This window comes from Pyrus communis, chromosome 3 (assembly GCF_963583255.1).
Source record: "Pyrus communis chromosome 3, drPyrComm1.1, whole genome shotgun sequence".
NCBI lineage: Eukaryota > Viridiplantae > Streptophyta > Magnoliopsida > Rosales > Rosaceae > Pyrus > Pyrus communis.
In genome coordinates this window covers 3,089,163-3,106,783 of record NC_084805.1, presented here as the reverse complement: position 1 = coordinate 3,106,783, position 17,621 = coordinate 3,089,163, and the positions used below count along the sequence as shown (strand labels likewise).

Here is a 17,621-nt window from a genome sequence, read left to right as displayed (position 1 = left end):
ATTCCTTTTATTTTATTTGTACCAATAATTTAGCTATAGTGTACTATTCATATGATTATTTGTTAAAAATGTTCCAATTTTTTTTATATATCATGCACCAATTTTCTTTTTAATTTTCATTTGTACCCATATATTTAATTTCTATTTGTGCCTATATTTTTTTAATTTTTATTTGCACCTATAATTTCTTTTCTTGTATTGTAAAATTTACCTATTTTTCTAATGTAATATCTATATATTCAATTTTTTTAACCTATAATATACCCATATTTATAATAAAGTTTGTGTCTATTTTTTTAATGTAATATCTATTTACTTTTTTTAATCTATATATAATATGACACACTCCGACCCAGAATGTCCATTATGACTCCGAATCGAGCTGTGTTGGTCGACACCTGAAAGGTGACGAAGCCATAAAGTATGGTGATGTGGAAAAATAAGAATAAATTTAAGCAATCTATCCTCAATCCGAAGACTATATTTAGATGAGAATCTAATTTGTAGTCTGCCAGTTTTCATCAAAGGTTTGCGGAGGCTCGATCATCTCTCTTTCTATGATTGTAAGAGGCTTGAATCACTTGTGGGTTTACCAAAAGGATACTAATACTTGTACGTCTCCCAGTGCAGATCATTGGAAAAAGTATCATATCTGGAGGATCACTCCGTTAATTGGTCTCCTAAATGCCACACCATTGGGGGTTGTACCGACAACCCAGTTAACCTAAAAGTACCTAAAGACAAGAGTGCGCTATGAGCGAGAACGAGCCCATTTCACATGCGACGTCAAAGCATAAGTAAAGTACAGTACTATGGTTAAGGATCATACCCTCAGAGGTAGCCACCTATACTGAGATTTTCCACAAAGCCTCATCGATACGGACTTCCAACAGCTAAAACCTGGAGGGGCGCAAAAATAAGGGTGAGTGGGCCTAAAAATAAAGTTTTTAATAAAAACCTTTTGAAAACGTTAACCCCTCACCGTAAAACCCATATAATTTCCCAGAAAATAATAATACATACGTATATAGAAATCATGCTCAAGAGTAGTGAAAACCACGTATATGCCATGTTAAGTATCTCAGTAATGAAATAAGTAAGCCAGTTGAAATAAATTAATGTAAAATGATATGCCAGCCAGAGTCACTTAACGTGACCTATACAGCTGAACCTATAGCTTATTAACCAATTCCTGCACACAAGTCGGAACCACCTAATGTGGTCTATAAGATAAGTTGGGTGTAAATAAATACTCAAGTGCTACGATCAAATGAAGGTTGTGCGAAGTATCGCAAGTCACCTATGAGTCTGAACCACCTAATGTGGTTTGTACGATAGGCTGGCACCTGCCTTGGATCCAAGGTGAGCGTACGATGCAGGAGTTGAACGATCATGTGAAGGTTGGCCCTGACCTTAGACGGAGCACTAACACCGGGGTGCATGATAATGAGTACCAAATGCATCCAAGCATAACCATGTACATCACAACCACCAACATCATAATGTACTCACCTGTAGCTTGCCTGGCTCTGCAGTATCATGCAACATTATACATGACTACACCAATGCATATACTAAAATATAACGCAAGTATGACATGGCATTTCAATCACATTTCATTTTAAACAATTTCTAGGAAAAACGTAAAGTAAACATACGTATATATAGAAAACCAAAAGCCCACTTACCTGGAGTCCGCGCTACAACTCCCTAGCACAACATCAAGGCGTCACGAACGATCGGCGCCTAGAACAATTATCAAATCATGTCTTAGAATTCTTATCAATAGAACATATATTTTACATGTCATAATTGGAAAGATCCTACGTTGGATTCCTGATCCGTAAGTTTCTAATATCCTCAAATATTACGTATTATAACGTAACAAAGTTTGGTGACGATCCAACGGTCGGATCGTCAATTGCTATAATAATCAAGTAACGCACCTTAATCAAACTAGATTCATAATACTCAAATCCATGTCATATGGATGTCAAATCTGAGATCAGGATATCAATTTAGTGTAAAATAGCATCGGCGACCCATTGGCCACAAGCCATCGCCGGTGGCAGTCGGCAGCCCTGTCTCGCCGGAAAATTCAACTATTTCTAAAAATTCTCAAACTTCACAAAAATGAAGATCTCAGTAAATGGAGCAACTGTCATACCTGTGACTAATGCCAATTTGGTCGGGAAAAGCCCCAATTTCACTAAAACCCGTCGGAAACCCTTGAATTTGGGTGTTCTTGATTCGTCCTCAAATCGACTCCGACGCTCCAAAAAATGATTGGGAATTGTTTCTAGGCTCAAGGGAAGTCTATTGATGGTGGTGGGTGATAGAGTTACCTTTGGATTTGACAGTTTGCCATCCTGAAGCCGACGCACCCACCGGTGCATTTCTTCCCAAATTCAAATCCAATCTCCTCAAATTTGATGTAAAAATGGTAGAGGAAAGATCGAGATGATGATTAGGAGTCGTATTTCGGCTCAATTCGTCGAAAAAAACGATGAATTTCGTCGAAGAAACTCACGGATCACAATCGGGTTCACGGGTCAAGGGGAATAGATCCGGTTCCCCTCCTTCTTCTCCTCCCTCCTTTTCCTCCTTTCTCTCTTCTCTCATTGGTCCACCCTCACATCTCTCCTTTTCTGATTCACCTCATCTCTCCCTCATTTCTCTCATTTATCCTCCATCTCCACCGCCCAACTTTCTTCCTTTTAATCTGGGCCACACACATGGCCTTCCTAATTTGGCTCCAGAAATCTAGAGCATTCCAGAAAATAACTAATTTACTAAAATACCCCCGACTTTAAACGTTATTATCTCCTTCGTTATAACTCCAAATCATGATCGATTTGCATCCACATGTTCGTAGCGACGAGTATTACGAGGATACACCAAGAAAATGAACCTTACGTTACAAGTCAACACTTTGCCTCAAAGTGAATTTTAGTAAATTCACATTTAAAAATTATAAAAATTGTAGTAATTGGGGACGGGTCATTACATAATATACCCATAATTTATTATAAAATTTAACCTTTTTCTTAATTTAAAACGTAGCCATATTTAAAAAATAAAACATTTTATGTTTAAAAAATAAAAAATTTTGATCATATTTCACACAATTCAAATTTGAGTAAAAATTAAAAAATCCGTGTTTGATATTAATCTTTGCATAATTTAGGGAAAATTTATTAATAATGGTTAGTAAATTTTTAATTAGTACTAAAATTTAACATTTTTTCCTTCAATCAAAATATTCAAGTTAATAAGATTTTGTCTAAGATTTTGAGCAATGACACCTTAATTAAAATTATTGGTGGTCAATCATATCGCGGTCATCCACTTATTTAGACAAACTCCAATTGTCAGAGCAAAATACGATTCTAATCTTAAAGTTAATACCTTGGCTGAAAATAAAGACTAAACTGAGACATGATGCTTAAATTGTATTGTGGCCACTTATAGTGATTTACTTACTCATAGGTCGCATAGAGTTCTTTGAAACTTAACTTGTCACATCCCGGCCTGAACCCCACTACATCCCAAGGTTGACTCCACCGTAGCATAATAGTATCTGCTTTGGGCTCCTACCACACTCTTACAGTTTTGTTTCTGTAAAAACAGACGAGAACTTTTCAGTGGGTCACCCATCCTAAGAATGTTCTCGCCCAAACTCGTTTAACTTCGGAGTTCCTATGGAACCTGAAGCCAGTGAGTTCCCAAAAAGCCTCGTGCTAGGTAGAGATGGGAATATACATATAAGGCTTACAGAATCCTCACCCCTGAGCAATGTAGGATCTTACATAGCTAGACTACAACTTGAACACAACAAATTAAGACTAATTTGATGGCCTAGAACTTGTTAATATATATGTTCAGCTCCCAAAATTTTGCATAAGATGTTCTTTAAAACTTAGTTGAGCCATTCCAATTTCAAATATAGACAAAATCGTCCTAGATATCTATTAGATTGGTGCACTGACTAAATTCACCAACCAATAATTCCCATTGGTTTCTACAATGTGTGTACCTATGATTTAATCGTAATACATTGCACTTTCCAAATTCTTCTGATATGTAGAAAGTTATTATAAGTTTTTCATTCAAAGACTATATAAGTATATATAATAATTATTTTCACCAATTAAGAAAAGATCTATTAATTTTATCACAAATTTTTTGATACAATGATATATATTTAAAGAAGAATGTTACCACATTTACGAAAAAGGGACAGTGGTCCAAATAGCTGTATAGTGAGCTGTATTGACTAAAAATTTGAAATGTTCCAGTTCCACAACTTAGTTGCATGAAAAACTACAAAAAAGAGTAAAGATAGCGTCAAATAGAATAATATTTAGATACTCACTAGTGAGTACTTTATATACTCATATTTTAGAATTGGTCCAATGATGTTATAAGGCATGTTATATAACTTTTGTTGCTTTAAAAAAAAATAGTGCATATGTTATTTAATCTTTCTTGGACTTTTAAAAATAAGAAACATGTGTCATATTTTGATTGAGTCAAATAATAAAGTGAATATATATGATACTCACTAGTGAGTACTAAAGTATTATCCCGTCAATATACGTAAACTTTTGTAGGTGACCAATCCCTGTATAAATTTTCATCTTCATCTATAACTTCACTATCATTGAGATAATTATAAAAAATGGAAAAGGCATTTGTCCTTTAACTTGATGAACTAAAACTTCTATAAATTGAACAAGTGAATGCTTTCAGATGTGTTTAAGTAGAAGCAAAAGCAGAATAAAAATTATGCGGTCTGGAAAGAGAGATCATGCTGGCTTCGTGCAAATTTTATCATTACTACTACTATACTTCTTATTTGATTGTACTGCATCGAACCAGTATCATTGGGTGGTATGTACATGCTGTCTTCAACTTCTAGTGCATTCGTGCATGCCTATCTTTTATTTTTATTATTTTTTTCAGTTGTTCTTCAAGTTACTCAGTATATTTTGGATTTGCAGGTGAAAGAAGCTACGTATACAAGGCTGTGTAGCTCCAAGAAAATATTAACAGTAAATGGAAAATTTCCTGGACCAGTTTTACGAGCTCACAAAGGTGATACAGTTTATGTTAATGTCCACAACGAAGGCAGCCACAACATCACAATTCACTGGTAATATATAATTAACATGCAATATGTGACTTCCTATGTAATTTAACTAATTAATTAGTTTAAATTAAGTCTCTAAATGGCTCAGTAAACAAATTGGAGCAAGAAGTTGTAACATGTAATGCAATGTTTGCTCGCAGGCATGGAGTAAGGCAACCAAGGAATCCATGGTCAGATGGTCCTGAATACATCACGCAATGTCCAATTCAATTTGGGGATAATTTCACACAAAAGATTATATTTTCAGATGAGGAGGGAACCATCTGGTGGCATGCACACAGTGACTGGTCAAGAGCCACAGTTCATGGAGCAATCATTGTCTATCCAAAACGAGGAGCTATCTATCCATTTCCTAAACCTGATCACGAAGAAGTGCCAATAATATTAGGTGCTTTTCTTAAGCAAACTAAATTACGGCAAATAATTATATAACGGAACCCCAGTCGATGGGCTGTGTAATACATTGTGGCCTCTCCAACTCGTAGTTTACATGGTATCAGAGCCATCGATTAAACGATGAGCTACAAACATATCAATTCCCGACCACCAAAAAGAAGGACAAGAACACTAAACTCACCGGCTTATATATGCGGAAAAAGAAATAAATTTGAGCACAAGTAATCCTAAATTTACTGAGTAAATAGTATAAATATAGGCATACGTATACTTCATAATGGAGTCTCTTGAACAAACAGCTAAACTTGTTGAAAACGCAGGCCAGTGGTGGAAGAGTGATGTAATGGCGGTATTTGAAGAATTCGTTAGAAACGGAGGAGATCCCAATGTTTCCGATGCTCACACCATAAATGGACAGCCCGGAGACCTCTATCCTTGCTCAAGTCCAGGTATATACAACTATTTTGCATCTCTCCGCAGCATGCTATTTTGAGTCAAGTCTTGTACGTGACCTACTTTCACTTTGTGGATGTGAACAACTATTAATTAAAGGCTACTTCGAGTAATTTAGACTTCTTCAAATTTCTTCAATCCACTTCTTTAATTTTGCAGATACATTCACACTCGTTGTTGATCAAAACAAGACCTATTTGCTCAGAATTGTAAACGCGGCAATGAATAGCATTCTCTTCTTCTCAGTTGCTCAACATAACCTCACGGTGGTGGGAGTAGACGGGAGCTACACAAAGCCGGTGGCAAGAGATTATGTCACAATATCCCCAGGACAAACCATGGATGCCTTGTTGCTCACGAACCAACAAGTCGGTCAATATTACATGGCTGCTAGGGCTTACTCAAGCAGTACTGTTATTACCTTTGACAACACCACAACCACAGCAATATTACGATACAATGGTAACTCGGCTCCGTTTTCAACTCCAGTATTCCCTTACCTTCCGTACTACAACGACACAAATTTGGCATTCAATTTCTTTGATAGCCTTAGAAGCCTTGCTAATAAAGACCACCCAATTGATGTCCCATTAAACATCACCACAAGAATACTCACCACAATTTCAGTCAACACATTGCCATGCCCCAACAATTCATGTGCAGGACCAAATGGCACCCGCCTATCCGCTAGCATGAACAATATAAGCTTTGTAACCCCCAGAACAGTAGACATCCTAGAAGCCTACTACTATCACCTTCATGGGGTCTACAAAAAGGGGTTCCCAAATTCTCCACCACCGGTGTTTAATTTTACCGGTGAAACCCTACCATTTCTAGTACAGATACCCAGTAGAGAGACAAAGGTGAAAGTTATTAAATACGGAGCAAATGTGGAAATTGTTTTTCAAGGGACGATTGTGACTGCACCGATAGATCATCCAATGCATTTGCACGGGTATAGCTTCTTTATAGTAGGACGAGGGCCTGGGAACTTCGACGAAAATCAGGACCCATTAAACTACAATCTCGTTGATCCTCCTCTGAGGAACACTGCCACTGTGCCCATAAGTGGTTGGACTGCCATCAGATTCAAAGCCGACAATCCGGGTAAGTATTCCTAAAGTCAGTCATTAAATGATTAATTTTAATAAAATTAATTCTCAGAGACTAACGCTAACGTACCAAATTTGGGCACGACTATACGGTAATTTAATGGGTGGCAATTTTTATGTGTGATATTTTTTGACATTCTCACACGCTCCTTCATTTGTGATAAACTTTTATGTCTAACACGTCAACAACAAACATAGGTAACGAGGACATATGCGGCCACATGCTTTTTCTTCCTAATCTCACCAACAGCTAGTTAACATTTGTTTAATATATGGGATTGATAACTTTTTCTTCCTAATTTTCAATCTTTCTTTTCCCAAAAAAAAAAAAAAAAAATGCAGGAGTGTGGTTCATGCACTGCCATTTGGAGCGTCACTTAACCTGGGGAATGGACACCGTTCTCATTGTAATGAACGGAAAACAGGAGGAGGAAAAGTTGCTGCCGCCGCAACCCGGAATGCCACCTTGTTAAATTTGATATAAGTTCTATAAATTATTCAATATGATCTATAAAAAAAAAAAAATATATATATATATATATATAATAAAAAAGGGAAACAAACACAAACGAAAAAACAAAGGTGTGTATGGGTGTGATCCCTGACCTCCAAAATCATGTAGAGATAAGAAACAAAAATAAAAGGTATTAAAAACTGTAATAAATTTATTGTGTTAATCATGATTATTTACTTTATTTTGTTAGTTTTTGTTGGGTTAGATTATGGATCAAAAAAATTGGGACAAGTAAGGTTTTACCTTTTTTGAGATAATTTTGTCTGTGAGGATCAGATTGGGATCTAAACTTCAGATACAATAGATAAATATGTAATTTGGGCCCAATAGTGCGGGCTCACGCTAATCCTCTACCTTAATTTTGTCGATGGAATATAATGTTCAATTTGTCTAGTGAGTTATGATATACTCAATTGGATCGTTATTAAGAACATATGCAAGTTGATCTTACAACTTCATGAATGACAAAAAAAACAAAATATTAATCCAACTTCTAATTTGTCCTTGATGAAATATCTATCAAATATCAACTTCAAAATGTTTATTCTGATCACATTGAACTGAAGTGTGTGCAACAGCTATCACGACTTTATTATCATAATGAAATTTCATGGGGCTTCCAAGTCTAAAATCCAACTCTGATAACAAATTACAAATCCATAATAATCATAAATACCATGTGACATACCCTGTAACTCAGACTTAACACTTGGTCTTACTACAATATTATGTTTCTTGTTTCACTAGGTACAAATTGCATAAACAAATGTGAAATAACCTGAAGTAGAACGTCTATCAATGATTGAGTCTACGTACCCAATCTACATCAATGTATCCAATGACATTTAAATGACCATGTCTTGGACTTAGAAACATAAGCACTAGGTTAGAGCAGACCTCATGTATTTTAGTATGTGATTGACGACCTTATAGTAAATACTAGTAGTACGCATGTAGTTGTTGAAAACACTCAGTATTGTACATAAATATCATGGAAGATCTTCTCCGGTTTCCTTCCATCCAAATCCGGAAGATTCTTCAATTTTGGCCATTCAAAAGAAAATTTCTTTAATCTTAGCGATTCAAAAAAAAATTTAAAAAAAAAAGAACGGTCAAAAAAATGTTTGATGCCATCGGAATAGGAAGCTGCAATGGCAGCAGCGGCCATCGTATATTCTGCATCGAGGCCCCAACAATGTGTTGACGGCGGGAGGGCTTGAGAGGGGGCGGAGGTGGAGGAGACAACGGTGCGTCAGGATCAATGGCTTCGCAGTCCTGTTCGAGACAAGGTTGCGATCATGGCTTCGTAGACCTGTTCGAGGAGGAAGAAGAAGAAGCTGTGATGGCTTCATGATTATGCCGGAGGCAAGGCTTGCAGCCAATTTTCAAGATCCAGAGGATCCGGATGTAAGGGATCCGAAGAGTATCCTTTCCCTGCCTCATGAGGAATAAGTATATTAATCTTCTCAAAAGCATTGTTGTTATTTGGTACCTAATCTTCTTGCTCACACAGTTTTTTATCCATCTCAATTAGAGTATTGTGGATGCAAAGTTCGTATGGTTTGATTGACAAAATCACACATACAAAATACGAAGCATTATTAGCCTAATTGATGAACACTTGAGAAAAGCGGGAAGGGTGTCCGACAAATGGTCTTCGATGCCCAAGCAAGAAATAGTTGGAAGAAACTATATTATCATAAAGAATTCTGATTAGTAAGTAAAATTTACCTATTTCTTCGTTTGATCTAGCTATTTATAGGAGAGATTGTCGCAGGCAACTGGACAGTGAGCTCGCAGGCCTCTATGTTTTGCTAGTGTGGTGCATACCACACCCCGCTGGTATCTACACTACCTAATGGTAGGCCTCTAGCAAGTTGATGCGCCAGAGTGCACGACACGACTTCGAAGAGTCGACCTCTGGCTCTTGAGATAGGAAAGGCACATTGGCAGGAGTGGGGATACCATAGGCCCAAAGGACGCGTTGCTTTGCCCCTTAAGGTCGGATGTGGCCTGCTATTGTAATGTAAACGCATTTTGAATCAAGCTTCTTAGATTAAAGTCAAATTACAAAATGGCAATTCGACGTACCACCTAGTTGGCAGACTTGACATGCAAGTAGGTTTGATTTAGTTTAGGCCTCAAATGTTGTGAACTCCTTCCTAGCTAGGAAGATGCTATTGTTTCTAGAAAAAAGAAAAAAAGAAAGAAAAAAAAAACTTTCTTAATTTAAAACAAATATATACAAGGAGTGTTAGATAAGAAGCTGAGTTTTAAAATCTCTAAGTGTTGATCCCTGTAGTTGTTATAATGTGGAGTAATGACCCTTTTGACTAATGAACTTCCATCTAAAATTAAAAGGTTTAAGGAGGCAAAAAATAGATAGAAATTCTTACGTAATTAGCCAAAAAACCCTTTTTAGTTCAAGAATCCAACCGGGCCAAAGTTCGAAGACTATTACTCCAATTTTCTCTTAGACTTGTTCTTAAAAATTATCGCAGTCCGTCTTAAGTAGGCTTTTGTAATTGAATCACAAAAACACACGCTCTGACTAGATTTCAAAGAGTGCCAATTATCAAGGTACCGGACTTTGCTAACTACATATGTAAAGGTGATCATGCATGCTGTGTTTCTGTTTGACCTTCACTCACAATCTGTGCCACGGCCATTTTATTTTACATTTAATTCATTTACCACACATTTCAACATTAATGTTCCAATACGACGAGTTCATGAGGCTTTGAGCCGATGAGGATCTTATTACTGACACAAGAACACCCGAGCAAAAAGATAAGATGAAAAACACATACCAGATGAGTCTCGGTTAATATGCGATATCAATGGATTCAAAACCCTTGGCAATTGATGCCTTGACAGCATCGAGTATGATCTGTGTCTTCCTACTACGGGCTGGCCACTTCTTCTCAGGTTTTGCACCATTTTTAATAGCGCCTACCAAACGAGCAAACTCTCTTACCATGAGGACCTCCTGCGGAAGATCTGTGGTCACAATGTGACGACTTGGAGGTGGAACCCAACAGGTGACAAATTCATCAAATCCACTTTCTGAAGCTGCAGAAAAAGCGGCTTCTTTCTCTTCATGAGGGATAACAAAACCATCAACATGCAGAGTTCCCTTTGTACCAACAGCAGTTATATCCATCGTCAAACTTGATAAGAAAGAGCAGTGGAAGGTTGCCACTTTCCCATCTTCCCAATGCAAGGACGCCCCACAAGATAAAATCACGCCTGCTTCATTAAGTACAGGGCCCCGCAAAGCAATTACAGTTTTTGGCAGCTCATAGTTATTGGCCCACAATATTGCTCTTATACAGTACCACCCTGCATCCCCAAGAGCCCCATGAGCATCAAGGTCTGGCTTCACCCGGATATCATTCTTGAGAAATTCAGGATCAGAAGGAAATGTAAAGACAGTGTGTATCTGTGGCACCCAAAGAGAATGTTTTTAGAACAATAGCCGAACTAAATTTCAAAAATACAAGTCAAGGGAGTGGCACAAACAAAATATAGTCGCCTAATCGCACATGTTATCTAATCTCTGCCACTGCAATTTGAATGAATATACATGCTGTCTGTGCAGAAAATATTTGTAGAATGCTCAACATTATAGGAACAACCAAAGCACCAATCCAAGTGTACAAAGTCAAACAAACAAGTTTAGTCAGTCAGCATTAATATAGTACTATAGTTTCTGGATTAGATGTAATTGGGACACTCAATGCACAAAACTGCACACGCAAATGATATTACTTACAGGTTTTTAATATGAAAATCACCAAAATACTTCAAGCCCTGGGAGCCTCCAGCAAATGTCAGTAGCATGTCCTATTATAAGCGAGTACGCTTGTCTTTAAATCATTGGATTAGTAAAGCCTATACCCTAATCAATCTGAATCCAGTGTCATCGCAGTTATGTTCATGGGCCAGTCAACTAAACATTTCCCCCTTTTAAAACAAAAATACGACTAGTCCCAGCCAGCCTTACTTTTCACAATGAAGCTAATCTTTCCTTTTTTCCAGTTCAGAAGAATTCTAATCCCATCAGTTTTCTTTGAAGTACAGGCTATGGAGGCCCTAAAAGGCCAAACGAATATCTGAAGTTAGGATGTTTGTAGATTAAAAGTAATATGCGCTATGTTCTGCTTCGTGGAAAAAGCTGGTAAAGTGGCTCAAGGATAAGAAGGCTGCGAGAGTAGATGAGGGCAAAGTAGTTAAACTAATAAAACCTTATGCAGGTTCAACCAAAAAAAAACATGCAATAAATAATAGATTGGTTTCTGAACACAAATATTATGAAAGCAATGCAAAAGGCTAAAACCATGCAAGTTTACTAATCAATGAGTTTCAAAACACACTAAGCAGAACAAAGGAAAACATTAAACGAATTTGTAGTCTCATTACAATGTCTAATGGTCTTTGACACTACTAGCCCACACAATGGAACAATTGCATAACAAAATGCTAGCTGAAATTTGAAAACTAAATACTGACTTTTTTGTTGTGGTAGTGGTATAGAGCATTCACTGTAGTCATCAATTAAGGAGCTGCAACAAAGTACTGCACTCAGTTTTAATAATCAAATACTTGACCAATGCGGACAGACGCACTATCACTAGCAGAATGTTCTCTAATAAAAGTCCGTTAAATATGCATGTATTCAACACTTGCTGCATTGATACATAGAATATTCCAGTAACCAAAACACACTTTGTGTTGTCGCATCCGTAGTCTTCAGGGAAAACAAGTAAAAATTTACTTTAATGGACGTCTAATTTCAAGATCTGAGAGTAAACCTCTTTCTGTTAACGAAAACTTGAGAGATCATGCAAAGTAATCTGAGTTTCAAGAGCCACTGGTCCATCAGTGAGATTACAAATCACTTGCAAATGAGGCAATCATCCAATCCCACTTAACAGATTGGGGAATTGGGTTTAAAAACTTCATTATGTGATCCTTATGGTGATTAATCAAGGAGACATCACATCACATGAGTACGTTATGAAGCCATAAAGCCATAAAAGGTCTAGGTGATGACCCTTATCCTATTCTGTTGTCTAGACTCAGACCTAAAAGGCATATATATAAGTCGTAGGTAATGTCCTTGTCCATCCAAGCGTGTAGCTCTCAAGTTCCCAAAAGATCATGTATGACAACATCCTCATTTTCGCCAAATTTACGAACACAAGTCCATATATTGACATCCCCATTCTGCTTTCCAGCTATGTTTCAAACAACTAAAACCCAACATAACTTCAACACCGTCAGCCCTCAAATTATCCAACAAACCAACCAACAATTTCTGGAAATTTTCTCTCCCTCCCTCCTAGCAAATCCGACTGCCCGTTTTGCCTCAAAATCAACTCTCATTTTCAATATAACCTTGTTATTTCAAATCCAAAATTCTTCGACCAGGACTACAAAATTATAAACTTTCTTGACTAAAATTCTACAAGTAAACAAAGCAGCTAATCGAAAACAGAAAACAAGGACAGAAATCTATAAAAAAAAAACTGCAAAAGAAAACGGGTTTTTCTATCTTTCTAAAATTTACAATTGGATGCAGTCCAACAAGCAGAAAGGCATACCGTTCTGAGCTGACCAAAACGGTTAGCATCGGAGAGAAATTCGGACATCTTGGCAGTCCTGGGGTGGTGCATCCACATGGTACCGTCCATGATCTGCACCCCATTGGATTCGCACGCCTCAGCGATCTTGTCAAACTCCGCTACGTTGACCGCCACGGGCTTCTCGAGCAGGATGTGCTTTTTCTTCTGGGCGGCGAGGACGGCCCACCTGATGTGGAGGCTGGTGGGGAGCGGGACATAGACGGCGTCGACGTCGGGATCGTCCAGAACGGCGTCGTAGGAGCCGTAGATCTTGGCGGTGGGAGGGAAATTGTTGGCCCTGGCGAACGCCGTAGCCTTGTCGATAGAGCGGCTTCCGACGGCGTAGAGTGTCGCGTTTGGGGCTCGAGTTATGGCCCGCGACACTTTCCGGGCTATTTCGGCGCAGCCCACAATTCCGAATCGGATCGGCGTTTCGGCGGACATTTCGGCGGAGGCAGGCAGCGGCAGCGGAAGTGGATATGTAGCGTAGGTGTCAGTGTGCGCGGGGTATATATTCTGCCGGTTTTGTTTCCTACCGAATACTCCAGAAATTTGTTTCTTACTGAACATTAAGGGTGTTTGTTTTCCTTCACTAAGGCCTCGTTTGGCACGTCATATTAGATCATCAGATAGTATTAAAGTATGAAACGGACATTTGGTGAGCTTCATATTAAATAAACACCGGATTATTTAATCGGAGCCCACTTATTTTATACACCTATCCCAACCAAATCCTTCGGATAATTTAGTCGGGTAGAATGGCTCTCCTCACTTACTCCGTCCCTCTCTGTCGCTTCTTCGTCCTTCTCCTTTTCGCGCAGCACTCTCCTTCCACTCTCTCACATCGCCTACACTCTCTTGTCTGGATCCCAAGTTCATCTTCGCCTTCTTCTTCTTTTCTCTCTTTGTTCCTCCCTCCCCCTTATACACGCACATGCATCTCCCACCTCATCCGTTCGCCTTCGATCTCTGACAAGTGACAACAAAACCTTCCATGGGTTGAAGGAGGAAGACGATGATTCGAATTCTTCCGATCTGGGTTCTGACGAGGAAGTGAGCGGGGCTCCGACGAGGAACCTGTTGGTTTATTACCATTGAAAATATTCAATCTGGGATTTTAATTTTGGTTGGTGAATCGATGAGTGGGTTCGTATGGAGGGGGGATTTGATAAGTTATAGTAAATATTTCTAGTATTATTTTGGGTATTTTACCATTTGGAAGAGAATTACTCCGGCGTAGGACACAGGTTTACTGTCAAATCTTGTTCTTATGTTCAATGCATCTGGTTCTTATGTAGAAACCCCAAATCTTGTTCTTATGTTCAATGCATTTGGTTCTTTAGCATGTATTTTCTGAACTTGTTTCTTCCTGCCAAATAACAATCGGCATGAAATTTATTATGAATGCTTTGTGAATGAGTTGCCTTGCTGAGCATTTTCACATGATTGCCTCTTATTATGCAGGTTGTGTTGGCAGCTAATGACTTGCCTTCTATCAATGATGTAACTTACACTGAACTGATTGAGATTATATCAATGATGTAACCTCCTTTTTCTTATCTGGTTCAGTACCAAACACAGTATAAATAATACGGTCATTAGTTCGATAATGCACCAAACGCCCGACTAATTTAGTCAGTACTATCCGATGGCTATTTATCTTATCCGACAGAAATAGTCAGTACAGTCTGAGCTGCCAAACGAGGCCTAAAGCTAACTGGACTAGACTGGAATGGACTAAGAGTTAGTCCAGTCCCGTGTTTGTTCCCTATAGGTCTTAGAGTTAATGAAATTAGCTCTCATTTATCCTGACTAAAACAGGGCCTTGCCAGTCTTAGCTAAGCCCCCCAAAAATCATGGGATTGCTAATCCCGTCTCCAAACTTGCATAGGACGATCACATGCAGCAAGTCTTGTGAACTGCAAATCTGCAAGAATGCTTCTAGGCAACTCCGTTTGCCAACCCATGTCCAGATCTGAAACCCAGCACCACCCACTGCCTAAATCTCAACACCAAAATTCAAAACCATATATGCAAAACGATAACAACAACAATCCCAATAGCAAAATTCTTCCTTATTCCCAAAAATTCCCATAAAATTTCCAAAATTTCTTCCTTTTCCCCATAAAATTTCGGAAAAAATAGATAGAGAAGGGGAGAGAGTAGCTTTGGATCAAAGAGAAATGGAGAGACAAAGAGGGAGGGGAGAGTAGCACGGGGACGATTTGCAAGAAAAATGATTTGAAGGATGTTGTGTTGCAGGAAAAAAGATGGAGAAAAGAAGTGATGGGGGATGAAACTAAAGAGGAAGAAAAGGGAAGAACTCTCCAGAGCGAGAGGTGGAATGTCTGCTTCAGAAATAAAAAAGAAAAAGCGTGATTTAGTAATAAAATATTATTAGATTGTATTATATAATATAATATTATAGTTTATTAATTATCCTGTTTTTTAGTCCGACATTGTACCAAACGCATCACTAAGTCAATCCAACTTAGTCTAGTCTAGCTTAGTCTCTGAAGTTAGTCCAGTCCGAAATAGTCCGATACAACAAACGCATCCTAAAGATTTAAAAGTGCAGTCAGTACTATATGTATTATTTATTTAACATGTTTTATATTCAAATCTCGTAGATGACGCATTCGTCGAATCTCATGGATGACGAATTCGTTGAATCTCGTGAATTACGAATTCAATATCACTGCCCATTATTCGGCTTATTCAAACTCTCCCACCGCTTAATGTTAAAATATCGATCTACTAAAAAAAACGACTTAAAATGTTTTATGAGAAAATAATATTTTGGTTTACAAAAGCACAAAAGTGCTTCTGCCAAAAAAATCAGTTACGCTCTTCCTACGTAAAGTAATGAAGTACCTATTCAAAATTCACTGCTCTTTTAAGTACCTCTTCAAAATTCACTACTCTTTTACAAAGGATAAGGGGTTGTGATGCTTTTAAAAAAGATCGCTTATTAAAAAATATAGAACACCAATTGTGTTGGTAGAAAAAATGCTTTTTAAAGAACTGTTGCTAATAACAGTAGAAAAAAATAGAAAATTTAGAACACCAAATTTGTTTGGCAATATTAATTATTATGTCACATTCAATATTATATCATTTTTAGTTATTTAATATATCCACATAAATTTTATATAAAAATTTATCAAACACTTAAACACGTTTTTTGTTAAACGCACTTCTACCAAAAAAAAAAGCTTACCAAACATATTACAACTTTATTTTACAAATATTTATTTTTATAATACATCAATAAAAGTTTATTTTAAAAAAAACATATTTTAAAACTATTTTTACCAAAAACGTTTTTTCTGTTATAAATAGGTAAAAGTTAGAGAGATAACCTTTACTAGTGACAGAAGTGAAACAGTTGTAAAATATCACACTATAATTGTAACACAAGGGAATGACTAATAAAAGTGGGAGGAATAGATACTGATGTTATTTATCTTTCATTTCTTTCTCCTTTCTATATATATTGATAGTAGTCGGAGTGCTCTATTTATAGAGCAACTCCGTATTATTACACTTTGAAAATTTACAACACACCTTTTGAAAAATAATCTCCTTCATTTCCAAGTCCACATATCAACATTGCCAATGTTTTCATTCATCTGCCAATATTGCAAAACCAATTTGTGTGGGTGTTGAAAAAGTCTACCAAAGTTTTCAATATAACTGTGGGCATTCATTAACCCACTAGCATTTCAACATCCCCCTTGGATGCCCACATATCAACATCAGTTCCCTCATAAAAACCTTACTTGGAAAAACTCAGTGGGAAAAAACCATAGCGAAGGAAAAATAGTACAACTTTACTTGGATTGTTATGCTTATGTTGCCTTGTTAAAACCTTGATAGGAAAAACCCAGTGGGAAAAATCCTAATCGAAGGAAAAAGAGTACAACATGCATGTATCATGGATGCTTCCCCTGATTCCGCATTCTCCAAATTTATCTGATTGTTATGTCGACGTAATCTGATACTTTGCACTATCTTCTGAAACGTGCATTTTGGTAGAGATTTGGTGAACAAGTCTGCCAGATTTTCATTGGAACGGATTTGTCTGACTTCAATAACTTTAGCCTTCTGAAGCTCATGTGCACTGAAATTTTTTGGAGATATGTGTTTAGTCTTATCGCTCTTGATGAATCCTTCTTTCATTTGGGCAACACAAGCTGCATTATCTTAATGGATGATAGTTGGAGTGTCTGTCTTTGAAGGTAGACCACATGAATTCCGAATATGATGGATCATTGATCTTAACCAAGAACATTCACGACTTGCTTTATGTAAAGCAATTATTTCTGAATGATTTAAAGATGTAGCAACTAATGTTTTCTTGGTTG

The 17,621-nt window shown here is 37.4% G+C and overlaps 2 protein-coding genes across 2 annotated transcripts; one reads left to right on the top strand and one right to left on the bottom strand.

Annotated features, from left to right (window-relative positions):
• The first annotated feature begins 4,788 nt into the window (after positions 1 to 4,788).
• On the top strand, positions 4,789 to 7,122 carry LOC137727666 (laccase-15-like). The gene is made up of 5 exons (XM_068466487.1): positions 4,789 to 4,893; positions 5,004 to 5,155; positions 5,293 to 5,540; positions 5,869 to 5,997; positions 6,161 to 7,122. Exons 1-5 carry the CDS (start codon positions 4,789 to 4,791, stop codon positions 7,120 to 7,122), a joined length of 1,596 nt encoding a protein of 531 aa, XP_068322588.1.
• A 3,140-nt stretch (positions 7,123 to 10,262) lies between these two features.
• Positions 10,263 to 13,823, bottom strand: LOC137729499 (uncharacterized oxidoreductase At4g09670-like). The gene is made up of 2 exons (XM_068468460.1): positions 13,234 to 13,823; positions 10,263 to 11,069 (listed from the first exon to the last, which is right to left on the bottom strand). Exons 1-2 carry the CDS (start codon positions 13,696 to 13,698, stop codon positions 10,452 to 10,454), a joined length of 1,083 nt encoding a protein of 360 aa, XP_068324561.1. The 5' UTR covers positions 13,699 to 13,823; the 3' UTR covers positions 10,263 to 10,451.
• Positions 13,824 to 17,621: the final 3,798 nt, after the last annotated feature.